At 40.1% G+C, this 15,335-nt stretch overlaps 1 protein-coding gene across 2 annotated transcripts; it reads left to right on the forward strand.

The window, feature by feature from the left end:
* The first annotated feature begins 245 nt into the window (after positions 1–245).
* On the forward strand, positions 246–13,623 carry LOC110959382 (beta-2 adrenergic receptor-like). 2 transcript variants are annotated; one of them, XM_022206228.2, is made up of 4 exons: positions 246–486; positions 5,364–5,499; positions 5,611–5,902; positions 7,667–13,623. In XM_022206228.2, exons 2-4 carry the CDS (start codon positions 5,367–5,369, stop codon positions 8,688–8,690), a joined length of 1,449 nt encoding a protein of 482 aa, XP_022061920.1. In that variant the 5' UTR covers positions 246–486; positions 5,364–5,366; the 3' UTR covers positions 8,691–13,623. The 2 variants fall into 2 exon arrangements, with proteins under 2 accessions (XP_022061920.1, XP_051793671.1); XM_051937711.1 differs by lacking the exon at positions 246–486 and adding an exon at positions 716–739.
* Positions 13,624–15,335: the final 1,712 nt, after the last annotated feature.

The raw sequence follows: 15,335 nt of genomic DNA on the forward strand, positions 1-15,335 counted from the left end.
AGCTCCCACGTGTGAATGTGAATGAGGGTGGTGCTGAACAGCGGCTCAGAAAAGCGACCCTGAATAAATAAAGGTTAAAAAAACTAAGGTTTCCCAGAGGGCACTGGGTGCTGCTGAGCTGTCAGTACGCTGCAGACATGCGATATACACTAAAAGCTCCCCGGGCTCTGATAGGCTACTGTTCTGCTGTGATGTCACCGGGGCTTGCTTATAAAAAGAGTGAAGGGCTCAGCTGCTTCAAAGGGGCAAGTGTGGTCGAGGGCTGGACGAGTGTGTTTATACATGAGTGAGAACAGAAAGCAACAGCGAGACAGAGTGTGTGTGCGTGTGTGTGTGTGTGGCACACACAAGACCTGAAATTTACAACTCAGCAAAAAATGAAGGAAGAGTCACTGACAAACACATTATAATGACACTTTGTGTTATGGATTTAAAAGCATCAGGAGTATGATAGCAGTGGACTGAAGCAGAGGACAAAGCCTGGAGGTAAGAACACAAACTGCAATTTTAAGCCCGTTCTATAAGCTTCAAGCAGACACACATATGTGGTGACAGAATGCCCATTTAAAGTGTTTATTTTGCACACTTTTCAGAATTGTTATTATTTACTTAAATAGCGATCAAGTCTGTGCAATTTAAACATCTGTGAATTTCTTTGGAGTTACGTAATCATTTACTAAAGTGGATCTAACCCTAACAGAGCTGGTGTTACTATGGAGGTTGCTGCTGACACTTTCATGTAAGATACATCTCAAACATTTTAAAAGGACCAGTCAGATTGTCTTTCCATTATTCTAACAGCTGGCAAATGAAAATACCAAACATAATTTAGCAGGATTAAGTCTCATTTTTCCAGTAAATCCAAACTAACTGCCATCTTCAACGTGTTTGGTATGTTAAGGGGACAGCGAAATGTTTTATGTCTGCTATTTGAACGTTGGTGCTTTTCACAGATTGGTCCACTGTCATCCGTTTATTCTACTGAGTGCAGCAAAAAAGCTACTTGTTCTGTGTGCGCGCTTCTCTTTATGCATGTTCTATTTGTGTGCACTTTTCTCTGTTAAGTGCTCGCTGTAATTACCATCACCAAGCTACCTCTGCTCAAATATTGGAATTTTTATGTCTCAGTAAATCTTTTGTGTTTGATCAGGGGCCTCAGGGAGCTGGTCAAGTTTCTCTGTGTGTAACTGTTCAAACAGCTCAGGCAAGGAGGCGATCAGAGTCTGTTTCAAAAGGCTGACTTTTTATTAGTGCAGGTAACCTATCGGAATTATTGATCTGATCGTTGGGGTCATCAGTGTAAAGAGTGACAGGGTCAGCTTCAGACGTTATGGCAAAAACAATACTAACCATTGTAAAAGCATGAATAATGAATGAGTGGATGGAGGCTCTTTCTCAGTAAAACAGTCCATTATTGTGCAGAGTGCTGGACATCTGTCAGTGCTGCTTAATGCTGGACTTCATTCATTACGACTGAAGCGGCCTTCTAAGTTTAAGTCATGAAAGATTGATTTTGAAAATGAGCCTGCATTTAACTTTCCAGTAGATCCATCATTTTTTTGACACTATGGCACCTCTAAAGTTTGTAAGTGTGACAAAATGGGGAACATTTTTCCAAATGATGACAAATTTTTCACACAATCACGCTGCTGTGAGCCCCAGACAGCGTACTAATACTCATAATTAATTTGTGGTTCCTTGCAGTGGCGATGTGGTGGCTCTTTATTTGCTGAGGGCAGAAATTAATTCAATTTGCGAAATGATTGTCATAAAACAACAATCTTGTTTTGGTCCACCTCAGCCTTTTGCGACGCATCCCAAAATCCAACACTTTGCTCATTGACCACGGGAGAGCTGAGTATACACTTGTGAATCAATGCGCCTCTTTGCAGCTGGCACTAACATATTTTTGGAGTGTTTGGATTGTGCTGGAATGAAGCCAACATACACATGAATCCAAGTGCACATGCACACAGAAGATGCAGTTATCCAAACAACCTCTGGATGTGCATTAAAAAACATGAACCCACGCTGTTCCCTTTAAGTCTGCACACAAGGGTAAGGCAAAAATAAATACACAACCACCTGTGAAGCGGTTCGGTGCAGCAGTAAGTGTCGTCTATCTATAGGTTGACTTACTGTATTATCATAAACCATTACTTAACAGAATTTATATTACCACAGCTGGCAGATTAGTAACAGCCGTCCCCATGTGTTCAGCCAAGCAGCCCTGCATGAATAAAATGAAAGTCTTTTTGTAAAATGAGTATGAATACAACTGAATAATAAATGCATATGACACCAATAGTCAACTTTTATGGACCGATGCTGACACTGTCGCTTTTGCTGCTACACTCACAGCCAGCAGAGCAAGGAACGTTCTCACAACATTTCTTAACATTACAAACAATAATGCTCTAAAGACAACATTTTATATATATTTATCATTTCAAATAATGTTCCCATGAGGTTAAAAGTTACTTAAGACAAAATGTTTCAACATTCACAGTGTGGTTGGAGGATGTTGCTAGATTATGACATGATAAGGAAAAAAAATGTTTTCAAGCTGTTATCAAGACCACAGAAGTTCCTGTAACCTAAAATATTAACAAAATTGGGACATTTTGGCCCCAATATCGATTTTTAGGGGATGTTGTTGAGAATGTTCTTTTATAAAAAGTTCCTCCAATGATAATAAAGTATGAACATTCTCAGTGCAACATTTGGAAAATATTTTAAGAAAATTTCAGAGCATCTTTAGAGAATTTAACTGGCCTTTCAGAAGAAATTTCAGGGAACTGCAATATATGTCTTTTGTTCCTATAGGAAAAGGACCGATAGGATGATTTATTTCAGCTGCTTGTTTTTGCTCTGTTCCACTGCTCTGTTGCAAACACTGCAGCATACAAAACCCCTAGAGCTTCTATAGTGTTTTAATTATACAGCAGGTAATTAACAGAAATCCAACAAAGCAGAATATACAAAAAGAAGGGGCTGAGGGTGGAGGAAGCAAACTAACGAAAGCAAAATAACAAAATGAGGATTTCCAACGCACTAATCCATTTGAATGCAACAAAGCTCCGAAATTAAATCCTGTTTTACAGTGTCTACACTCTCAATCCAAAATAAAAAAAATACTAACGTGAGTAGCATCACTGTCTACTAATTATATCTTCCGAAGTGTATCTCAGAAGAATCTTACCCTCTTGACCCCTCAAGCAACTCTTCCCCAATCATGCTGAGCTGCATGAAAGTTACTAACATTAAATATTTCCCCAAACAAAGAGAGACGTACATGAAATGAACAAACACACAACAAATGATAACCGAGGAGTTACATGTGTGCAATCTCCTGCCCATATTTATTCTATTTTATTGTTTTTTATTTGATTTCACTTACCTCCCACACTGTATTGTATATATCTTGCCTTTTTTGCATATAGTCTAGTATGTACATTTGATTTTATTATTTATTGTTGTTAATTTAGCTTTTATCAGCACACCGCCCAATGGCAACTATTTATATTTTTATCATGCCCCCATGTGTGATGACAATAAAGCTATTCTATTCAGCTTTTATAGCTGCAAACCCCTGCTGCCACTGAATGACAGCCTGGCAACCAGGTGTAGAGTTTCTAATGGTCTTATCAAATGAGGACAAGCAGATGGAATAATGAAGGCATCACCACGACTGGCACTTTTACATGCAAACTTGTTTTCAAAAACCCAAAGAGAATAAGACCGCAAAAGAGAGAAGGAGTGTAATGAGCCATGGGTGTAACATACAGCACTTCACAAGCCCCAGGTCTTTTCTGTGTCATCTAAAAGCCTGAAAGTGGCTTTTAACGCTGCACTGTGGGTATATAGTAACATAACTCTTTTTGGCTCTTGTTGAATCTTTTTGTAGACACTGTAATATACAGACTGAATTTATGAATAGAGAAATAAATTTGCCAACACACAGTCATGTCAGTGCTGGCTGCACACAGTTTATGACTTACACTTACACACGAAAAAAGTTGGCTGTAAAAATGATGTTAACGTTGAGCTAACGGCAACATGAAACACAAAGTCACATGCTATTACATCAGACAGGGACGAAAAGCTGCAAGATTACATATGTTATCAACTGGGGGGGGAGGGGATTCAAAGGCATGTCGGCCACTGAACTTGCTGAACTCCTGATAACACCAGGGAACACATAGCTTTGTCAGTGAAAGAGCACATCTGTTCATCTCTTCAGGTTAGCAAGCAGGCCAGCCACCAAATCCTGTGAAAGGTGTTTTTATCTGCTCCAGTTTCAATGTTTTCTGTTGTTGTTATTCTTCTTGCCCCCCCAATAATCCCTTCATATACAAATGCTGTAACTGCAGTCTACATCAGTGGCTTGTTAGAGAGACACTCACATATCGCAGGCACAAACGCATATGATGGACATATTTCACCTTCAGGCACAATTTTTGCAGCAGCTGCCCTTCCCTCATCATTACAAGCCTGTTTTCCTGCCATTGCTTGATGCTATAAATGTTTAATCAGTGTACAAAAGGGGACTGGAACATATAAATAAATTCAGAAATTGTGCAAACAGACCAACATTTCAACACTACAGTGTTAATGCGGAGTCCTGTTCTCTTTGCAGCTGACGCTCCACTTTACTGCTGACGAAGACAGAGCAGTGTTGAAACATGAGTGCACCAGTTCCCTTTTGTGCTCTGAAAATTCGTTGTGCTTGAAACGAGAAGCACCCCATTAAGCTGCATTTTGCTAGAAGATGTGTGGAGAACCCCGTTTTTTACCAAAAAAAAAAAAAAGGATCAGTTAGCAAGAAAGCATGGGGGGGGGGAACAACCACTAGCATCTTTTAGTTTTGCAATTAAAATTTCAGCTTAACTTTCAAAGGCCTCAGGCAGAATAGTGCACCAAAATCAAACAGTGACAGACCTTTTACTAAGACATGTGTTCTGTCTGATCAATACCAATTCAGGATGGAAACAATCAGAGTCTTAACAGTCCTGAGAATTGTGTGTAAACTCCTTTCAGTACAGCCTACTTGAAAACTGCCCCATTAGCAGTGTCATTTGCTAAATGCATTACAGACAAAGAAGAGCACAGAGGAACCAATACAAGCCTGACAGAATTGCTCATGCACAAAAAAGGTACAAACAATCTATTTTCATGGGGAAAAAAAACCTTCTAAATATGTAGTTTTCATATGTAAAGATTGACTTTTAGGAGCTGAACGAGCAGAGAGGGACTTTAAACGTACTTCATACAGGATGAGTCTAATTCCAGCTATTTTAAACATTCAGTATTAGTTTAATTCATTATAATCAAAGCTGTGGTTTTTGTATGCCCTGCTGTAGATCATGGGAGTTGCTGGCACTAACCAGTCAGAGCACACCAACTTCACTTTACCACCTAAATCACCAGAGTACAGCGATGCAGAACTCGTGCTGCTTGGTGTTGCAATGGCCATTCTGGTTCTGGCGATAGTTTTTGGTAAGTTACCAAGCTGTCATTTAAACATGGTGGATGGATTGTTGGAGGATCAACATATTTTACAACTGAGAAAATTCACTCTTTGACTACAGTCTGATTTCTTGTGTGCAGGTAATGTGATGGTGATCACAGCCATCCTGCGGTTCCAGCGGCTCCAGACCGTCACCAACCTCTTTATTGCCTCTTTGGCTGTAGCTGATCTCATCATGGGCGTGGTTGTGGTCCCCTTCGGTTCCTCTCACATTCTGCTGAGGGCTTGGAAGTTTGGAAACTTCATGTGTGACTTCTGGACAGCTACCGACGTCCTGTGTGTGACAGCCAGTATAGAAACACTGTGTGTGATTGCTCTGGACCGCTACCTTGCCATCACCTCGCCGCTCCGCTACCCAACACTGCTCACCAGGTACGTCACAGCTTTGTTTGGTTGTACAATTTGAATTTGAAATTTTTCATTAATTATTTCAAGACAATGAAAAATGATTGTCTGTCTCATTATTACAAAGACAAAATCAAACAAAGTCTTAAAATTTCCCTTCTTGATGTGGAATAAGTTCAATGATAAATAAAATCAATGAGCCACAGGAAGATAAATACTATTGCTGCACTATTACCTACATTTTCAAATTTGCCAGCATGTTGCACACATTGGCTGTACATAAAAATGGAGGAACCCTCTATGATGTCAGTCATAGGTTGCATGAAGAGTGCTTTTCAAAGTCAGTGTGGTGGTTCTGGCTATTTTCATCTCGGCAGTGCCTGACTCCATCTAACCCCCTCTAATCCAAAAATCAGCAAAGGTTGTGTGTGAGCAGAGCTAAAGCAAACATCTTTACATCAGCTGGATAGCTCAGTGATTAGCAGTCAGGGCGGAAGATCCTTAGAGCTGTCCCGCCTACCTACCATGAATTATATCTATCCTCAGATGCACATTGCTTTAGATAAAAACATCTCCTAAAGTTGGAGTTGTAGAAGAAGCCCATCTGTCACTGAAGGTGTCACACACCCTTAATTAAACTTAAATTTAAGGCTGAACACATTTTAAACTGGTGAACTATGGTAAAATTCACTCCCCGTACAGTTGTCATGAACGGAGAAGACAGCTAAATGGACCAAAATAGTTTTTGTACTATGCAGTAAACATGTTTATTTCTGTAATTTATTGCTGTAAGGTTAAACATTTTAACTCTGGGGGTCTATGGGTCTAACTCCCTTTTGAAGTCAGCCTCAAATGGCCATTTGAGGAACTGGAGTTTTGACATTTCCTTAGCTTCATTTCCCCAACCCCAGACGTTGCCACTTGCTTGTCTACCTAGCTGCACCCCATCCACTGATGTAAGAATCAGGTACTTTCTTTAAAGTGTCAAAAACAAACCTTGTTGTGACGTTACTTTTTATGGTATGGTCACAAACGCAACATGCTGGATGATGTGAAGCAAATTTAAAATTCAAATATGCAGCAAAATACAGAGAGATTTACCCACTACTTTTTCATGTATCCAGCACTGTGTGAAGGGGTTTGGTGAAGGCTTGAATTTAAAAGTTCTCCACTCTATCTTTAAGCAGTGCAATGGTAACGATTAGCTGTATATAACTCCTGCAGAACTGAATGAAACTGTTTTTCTCATCAGTTGTGGAACCTGTTTCATGCAATTTAAGGGGGAATTGCACCGCTTGTAGACATCAGAGTTTGTTTACAGGTCTTAAGGAACCAATGTGACAATCTTATAAAATGCATTTTGTGGCTCTTAAAGCCACTGATATTACTTGTGTCAGCTGAAGGTTAAGACTGGTCTGAAAATGAAAATATTTGCAGGTGTACAATTACAAAGAAGCGAGCTTACCAGACCTCTGTAGGTCAATCCTCATCTTTGCTTAAGGCTTGAAGATTGAGGTCGACCTCCAACTGAACTGTCTCCAAACTAATTAAGTTGTACTTTGGGTAATGTTTTGTCAAGGACGAAGAATGCAATATGGAATAAAATGCCGGGTCTTTGGATCAGTTCCATTGATTTTTTCATTATGAAACTTCATTTAACATGTCTTTGCATTTTGGATAGGTCAAATAATACTAAGCCAACACAGTATCTCCCACTTTTCTGCGTTGTTGCTCACTTCATCTGTTGGTTCTTCATTTGTGTGCCCTCTGTTGTCTCTTGCTGCTGACCAGGGGTCGGGCCTTCGCAGTGGTGCTCGGGGTTTGGGTGGTGGCCTCCCTCATCTCCTTCCTGCCCATCCATCTGAAGGTGTGGGTGGCACATGATGAAAAAGCTGAACAGTGCATGAAAGATGAGAACTGCTGTGAATTCAACACCAATGCGCCGTACGCTGTGTCGTCGTCAATCGTGTCGTTCTACCTGCCGCTGGTGGTGATGATCTTCTTGTACTCCCGCGTATTCCAGGAGGCTCAGAAGCAGCTGGAGAAGATCAGAGGGAGGGAGAGGCATTTTTATAACTTGCATTACTCTGCACAGCTGGCTTATCCTGATGATAGCCCTGCAATGAATAAACTCCGGGCAGGGAATGAGGTGGGAGAGGGAGAAGGAGAAGACAGACTAAACATGCAGACACCAGACATGTCAGAAGAGAAGGAGGGAGAGAACAGAGCACGGACAGAAAAAGGAGAGGGAAAACACTCTGCTGCAAAGCGTCTTAAGTTCTGTCTAAAGGAGCAAAAGGCTGTAAGAACTCTGGGGATCATCATGGGAACTTTCACACTGTGTTGGCTGCCATTTTTCATCCTCAACATCCTCATAACATTTCTCAACTTGGGTGACATTAAGGTGCCCTTCAGACTCCTCAACTGGCTGGGATATTCCAACTCGGCCTTCAATCCACTCATCTACTGCCGCAGCCCAGATTTCAGACACGCCTTCCAGGAGATACTGTGTCTGAGGGGCAAAGGAGGAAGCTGGGGTGGGAGGAGGGGATGGGGATGGTGCAGAGAGAAAGATCGTTACGCAAAGCCTAAACGTAGGCCGAAAGGGAACTCGGACTTGAATGGCATCAGGAGGCTGGACGTTGAGCAGAAGTCAGGGTGGAAGGGGAGTCTCGATAGCTCTATTCAGGACAGCTCACTAACTTTGGCTCCTCCAGCTTTATGCTGTGAGCAAGTTTTAGATGTTGCTCCAGGATCCCTGACCAACAGTTCTGCTCACTGGAGCTGTAAGAAAAATCTGGCATCGATAGCTTGATAGAACCATTAGACTTTACGTTTTGTGTGCAGTAAAAAACACTTTGTTGAAGCTCATTATGTTTGCATTTGGTTTAAACACCGTTCCGTCAGTGTTGCTGCGTTTTTACTTGTGATCACTGCTACTCTTTGAAGCTGGATTTTCTTCAGGTTTCCTAATAAGAGTTTAAATCACAAAGGCAGCTACACAAGTAAAACATATTGGGCAGTGTCAGCTTCACAAGGAGTCTGACATATTTTAAAAAGGATTTCCGAACATCATATTCTAGCTCATTTAGCTACAAAAATATGGCTGATGGCTGATTACCTGGTGCAGCAAAAGTGACACCAAACATTATCAGCTTCACCAAAGTGGTATCACTGCAGGGAAAGAAACAGCAAATCAGTGAAAAGGTTTTAATGATCGCTGGGTATGAAACCATTGAGAGTAATAAAAATAACATGCATGCTCATTCATTCCAAAACACTCTTATTGAAAGCAGGCAGATATTAAAATTATCAAATTGCCAGTTTCTTAAGAATATAGACATTTGAGCTGCTGGCAGGAAGGTTGCTGGTTCAATTTCAAGATTTAAGTGCCATTACTCACACATACTGTATTGTATCATTAGAATGTATTGCTCAATGTGTTTTGTCCTGTAGGTGCCGCAGTAGTTGTAAATGTTTAGCTGTTTTTTTGCTATTTAATATTCATAACAGACTCTGACTGAGAAGTTTGGATGACTAAGATTCATGTCAGGAGAGATTCTTTTGCATTTTAAAATCCCTGAAAACTTGTCTTTTCTCCTAATTGAGCAGACAGAGGAAATGCAAATACAAAAAGGTCCTGTGGAATAATTGCCAGACCGTAGAGTGTTCCAGTGGGTTGCCATCACTCATAATATGAAGGGAGAAAACAGCTTTCGGGCCCATTAAGGTGAATCTTAACAAGCATTTGGATGAAATCTTTCTGAAAAGACAGTGACTACCTATGGCTAAACTGCCCCGCTGATGGAGCCCGTTAAGCCAAACACACACTGGTTTCTCTCTAAACCCACAAGGCAGGAAGCACAAGCAAGAATTTAGCACCTCATTTGCACTTCTAATAACTTTTTCCGCAAGCCACAAAAGCACAAACCACACATCCAGACAAAAACCTCCATGAGGCAGAGATGAGAAGCAACATTTGATTTGCCCTGTGGCTGAAAGTCTTATTCGAAACAGGGGGTCTCATTTGAGGCTCACGTATTGTAACCCAGGATCATTAAAAACAGCTTGAATTGTTTTTCATTCCTTACTGATAAACCTCTTAACTGGTCCAGAATCATTTACTGCTATATATTTGTGCGAGATAAACATCTGCGGCCCGTCCTCGTGAGTATCATAAGTGCCATCTCCCTGTGTTCGCCTTCTTTCATCACATGCTCCCTGGGACTATTTTGTGACTCTCCACGAACGTCACTCATGTACCCACGCTTTCCTTTAATCCTGCCTGCTTAGCTCTGTTATAATACGAACACTGCAGCCTGTCAGACAGAGCTGGAGAGATCAGTTTCAGGGAGTGTGGTCTGTTTCCATATCGCCGTCTGTTACACTCATTGTAAAAACATTGCAATCAGATTACTCATAGTTGAAGTGCTTGCGTTATATTTTGCACTGAACAAGGGCGTTTTTAAAGTGTTTGGATTAGTTTTTCCTTTCATCTTTTTCCAAAACTTCAAACTGATAATGATAAATTAGTCACATATAGTAAGGGCTACCTAGAATCAGGTGGCTAAATTAGTCCCTATTCATGCTTTTATGTGTATAGGTCATTTTTTGGAAAACGTATCGAGGGTCAATAGCTGTAAATATAATCTGTACATGTTTGAATATACATTTATGTGTTTATGTACATGTGATTATTGTGGTTATTAACTGATTGTGCAGTTTAAAGTTCGAAATGTGTCACTGAATCTCTGTCATTTACTGTTATGTGTGTTAGACTTGGATCATTGTAGTTTTGTAAATGTAACTTAAATGGGTGATGTTTACTACAGAGCAGAGATTCAAATTCAGTAAGATGTCATGAATAAAATAAGTCAACTGACATATGTCAACCTCGTAGTTACATTAGTTCACAGCAAAACAACATGTGAGTTTCATAATAACAGTGGTAAAGTTGTGAGGTGCCTGTTCTTTCCCTTTAGCCTGCATAAATTAAGTTTTTTTTTGTTTTGTACATAAAAAGTCCAAACAAGTTCACATAAAGAGGATGTGAAAGTGCTGGTGGATGGGTTAGTACATAATATTTGTCCAGAAGACTGAAGTCAAGTCCCAGATTATAACCTTCTATTTTGTTTTCTTGTTACATTTTGTTGTATTTTCAGTTGGTTTGCCTTCATTGTGAGTCGCCGTTTTCAGATCCTGTTTTAATTGATTTCGGTCAGTGTTTGACTGCTAATGAAAGTCATTTTCAGTTGCTGTTTTCTATTGCTGGTTGAAGTAATTTTTCAGTCTCTGTTTTTTATTTCCATTTTTGATCACCGTTTTCTGTTGCTCCTTTTAGCCGTTTTCAGTCAGTCTTTGCTTACTACTAAACTGTAATACTTCAGGCATCCAGACTGCTTGGCTACTTTTAGGAAGAGATCACTGAATGTGTTGAAATTCACCCACAAAAAGGCTAACCACAAAGTTCCAGTTGTTGTTTAGGTTACTGGGATGAAAAATCCCGCCACAAGAATAGTCCCTAAAAACACAAGCATCTCACAACTTTACATTTTTTGTGAAAATAATAAATTTTATACTGTGGGGGCAGAGGGAAATGTTGGCATTATACATTTTGGTTTGAGTCTGGGTTGTACATTTTCGGCACTGACTGCTTTGTCCGATGTCAATTGAAAAAAGGTCAGATTTTATATCACATCCATTTATATGTGTGACTATTAGATTAGAATCTAAGCAGCAAAGGAACAATCAGTGATTTCATATTCTCTTTGTGCATCTTGACACTTGATATATATGTACAAAGCTGGAACTTGCTTTGTTGAAACTGAAAATTATTTTCAGGTTTTAACAAGAGGAGAGGATTCTATTTTCTACCTCCAGACTCACATGAATGTCATCTCATCGCTGTAAATATTTATTCATATGCTGTTTTATATGTTTGTGAGTAAAATAATGAAGTTTAAAACTGCACTGTTTACAGTTGTCGCGAGCTATGAGTGTGTGTGTGTGTGTGTTTGTGCCCATGTTTTTGCTATATTGTGGGGACCAAATGTCCCCACAACTGTAGGAAAACCGAAAACTATGTCACTTGTGGGGACCTCATTTCGGTCCCCACAAGTTTAAACAGTGTTTTCTTGGCCATGTTGTTGTTACTGAAAAAAGTAAAAGTGCAAAAACGTTTCTTTAGGGTTAGCCATTGTTTTGGTCTGGATTAAGGTTAAGGTTAGGGTTAGGGTTAGGGTTAGGGTTAGGGGTTAGATATGAATGGGAGTCAATGGTAGGTCCCCACAATGATAGCAAGACACACACTGTGTGTGTGTGTGTGTGTGTGTGTGTGTGTGTGTGTGTGTGTGTGTGTGTGTGTGTGTGTGTGTGTGTGTGTGTGTGTGTGTGTGTGTGTGTGTGACTGTCGGAAAGAGAGAGAAAGTTAAGAAAGGGAGGATAGAGATGAATAATGTTAAAATTAGAATAATACAACCTTTACAGCCTGCTTTCTAACAACCTAGACAAATTTGAGGTTTGTTAGTTCTTCAGTTTCCAGTTACCAGTAAAGCCAAATGTTTTTATGTTCATTGAAAAGTTTCCTGGGACAAAAACAGTGCAGACACAGTTTCTTAAGGTGAATCCTAGTCCGGTTTTTCCTTTTAGGAGTGTTACTTACTCCAAAGTTTTCATCTTAGCACTGGCACTCACTGAATGGAAACACAGATTTTCCAAAATAACTGCAACATGCTGTTGACTAAGAAAAGCTACAAAGATAACCATAGTTTGTCAGAAGACATAAAATTTCCCCAAACTCTGGGAAAAGTTGAATAAACCTTTCCTCAAAAGCTTCTTTATCAACAAATAAAACGACATAAGGAAATGCGATTCTCGCCTCACATCACCTTTAACCTTCTCAGCTAAGCCCGTGGGACAGAGGCGTTTTGTGCTTATTCAGTCATCCAGGTCATCCATGAAGACTCAGCTTGCACGTGTGCATTCAGGTTAAAGTGTACGTGTGGTGTGTGTGTGTGCGTGTTGGGAATGACATACAGTGGCAGGTGCAGTCGGTCACAGCAGCTACGGTATCAGCTGCTGCAGAGGAAATACAATCGTCTATACTGCCTCACACAGCTTTACACTTAGACATGAAAACACACTCTGTGTCTGTGTGTGTCTGTGAAGTGTGACATGTTTCCATGGAACAAGTTTCCAATTTAGGTATGTTAAGGTTGATGTTCAACATGCATGCCTTTATGCTGCATGTCCGATATGTTAACTGTTATTGCCATGTTTACTGTGTTGATTCTGTTTTAGTGTTTGTCTTTAGTGATGTAAAATGTGGAATGTGCTCTTGGAAAGTATTGTCTTTGTTACCTTCACACAGAAATGTATTGGTTCTAGGTTTCATGCCTGCGGGCAACATGTGCACTTTTACATCACTGGAATAAAATGAGAACATCAACATCAATCATCATCATTGATGATTGATCAATCATGAATGAATACAAAAATAAATAATCCTGTGTTAAATTACACTTTCAATTCCATCAGAATGTTTTTGCAAACACAGACAGCTACTCAATTTTCATCTTTAGAGTGTATCATTTGGGAAAAAATAATGTGATAAATGCTTTATTAACACTGAACAGTTAGCTTTTTGTCTAAAACTAAAAAGTAAAGGTGGAAATTTAACTTCTGTTGCAATGTTTCCTTTGATTTTCACAAGACTAATGAGGTGGATTTGAATAAATGGATGTTTTCTACTGTGTTTCTTCAGATGCCTTTTCTCTCTGCATATCTGTTTCCTCTTCTTTCCCTCAACCACTAGCCTCATTTAGGTTCATGGTGTTGATATATATGCATATATTAGTGCTGTCAAAGGATTAACATTTTTAATCAGATTAATCACAGGGTTGCTGTCGATTAATCACAATATTATCATTGATTTCTAATCTATATTAATTGTGCTTCATATGATATATGAATTCCTTGTGTTCTTGGTACTTGTCTTTACAAGCAAATATCTCAATCAATCAATCAATCGAAGAAAGCACATGCATTCAAATGCTCTACATCCTGTCAGCTTACTTTTCCACATGCGAGTATCTGCTCTCATTTCCGTGTGAAACATTTGTCAGGGGCGTGTCCATGTTTTATCTTGTTATGAGGTGTTAACTGGCATTATAGAGCTGACAATGGGCAATCACATATATCCTGTGTGATCACTCACGTGTCAACACACAAACATTTACATGCACGGCTACATACACACAAAAGAACACACATACGTGCTTTGACACACCTCTGTTGACGGACAGAGGCAGCTTAATCCATGTAGATCAAAACAGAGCCCTGTTGGGTTGTGCTCCAGGCCTGTGCACACAGTAAACAGCCTGAGGTATGCCCTTTAGAAAAACACTCTCTCCCTCTGTATCCCTCAAATACAAGAAGAACACTTGTAAAAAGCAAAGACATCCACTTTCCAATGCACAACTACAAAGTGCAATCAGACATATGCACACAAGTGTATACACAGACGCTGGCACATGTTATATGTGCAAACACACATGCAACGACATGTTAGCACAGACTGGCTATGCAGAACATACATGCACCGATACACAATCTCCTGAGAGAGTGTGTGTGTGTTAGGGAGAGAGAGACGTGCCAAGTGTATCTTATGATCACAGAGAGTTTATAGATGGTGAGCTTGTGCTGCTGCCTGAACTGAAGCCGACCCAGCATCTCCTGCCAAAAAAGCAAGAAAGACTGAGAACAGGCAGCTCGTCTGTCTGTGTGTCAGCCTGTCTGCTGGTGTCACACATGTATAAACACCTCGTTTCTCTGAAATTGTTGTGAAGGACAAAAGCCGTGCTGTATATCCCAGGGTGTGCTGTGCTATAAGCTGTTTCCAGAACCCAAACACTTTGATCCATATGTAAAGGTCAACAACCTGCACAGTATCTGTAGGTAAAACACACAAATGCTTTCGATAGGAGACCACAGGGGGATTAGTTTTGCGTTTTTTAGTTATACACAGGAGCTGCTTATAGATGGAAACACAGACTGAATGATGTAAAGTTTAGGCTCATCTGGCATAACAGTAGCTTCATTGACACTAAAGATAGCAAAGTATGAACATCTTGGGATTTGTCCTGTTTCCTCCTCCTTAAATAATGTGTAAATCATTACCTATATGTATCTGTGTGTGTGCAGCTTGGGTGAATGCAGCCCTACAGAGTACTGCTGTTTGCACAGACATATTACATAAGGTTTGTTTGTCCTTGGTTGCTTGGTGGAGGCATCTGAGAGTCACTTGACACAAGTGTCTTCCCTGAATAGAGGCAATAAAGTGAAAGTGAGGAAGAGTGCTTAAGATATGATGCAGTATCGCTGTGACCCACTGGATGGTGTTTGTGAACTAGAGACACACCGAGAAAAGGAACTTGACACAACGAATACTGCGTTCGCATAT

Source organism: Acanthochromis polyacanthus, chromosome 17 (assembly GCF_021347895.1).
Source record: "Acanthochromis polyacanthus isolate Apoly-LR-REF ecotype Palm Island chromosome 17, KAUST_Apoly_ChrSc, whole genome shotgun sequence".
NCBI classification, from domain to species: Eukaryota; Metazoa; Chordata; class Actinopteri; family Pomacentridae; genus Acanthochromis; species Acanthochromis polyacanthus.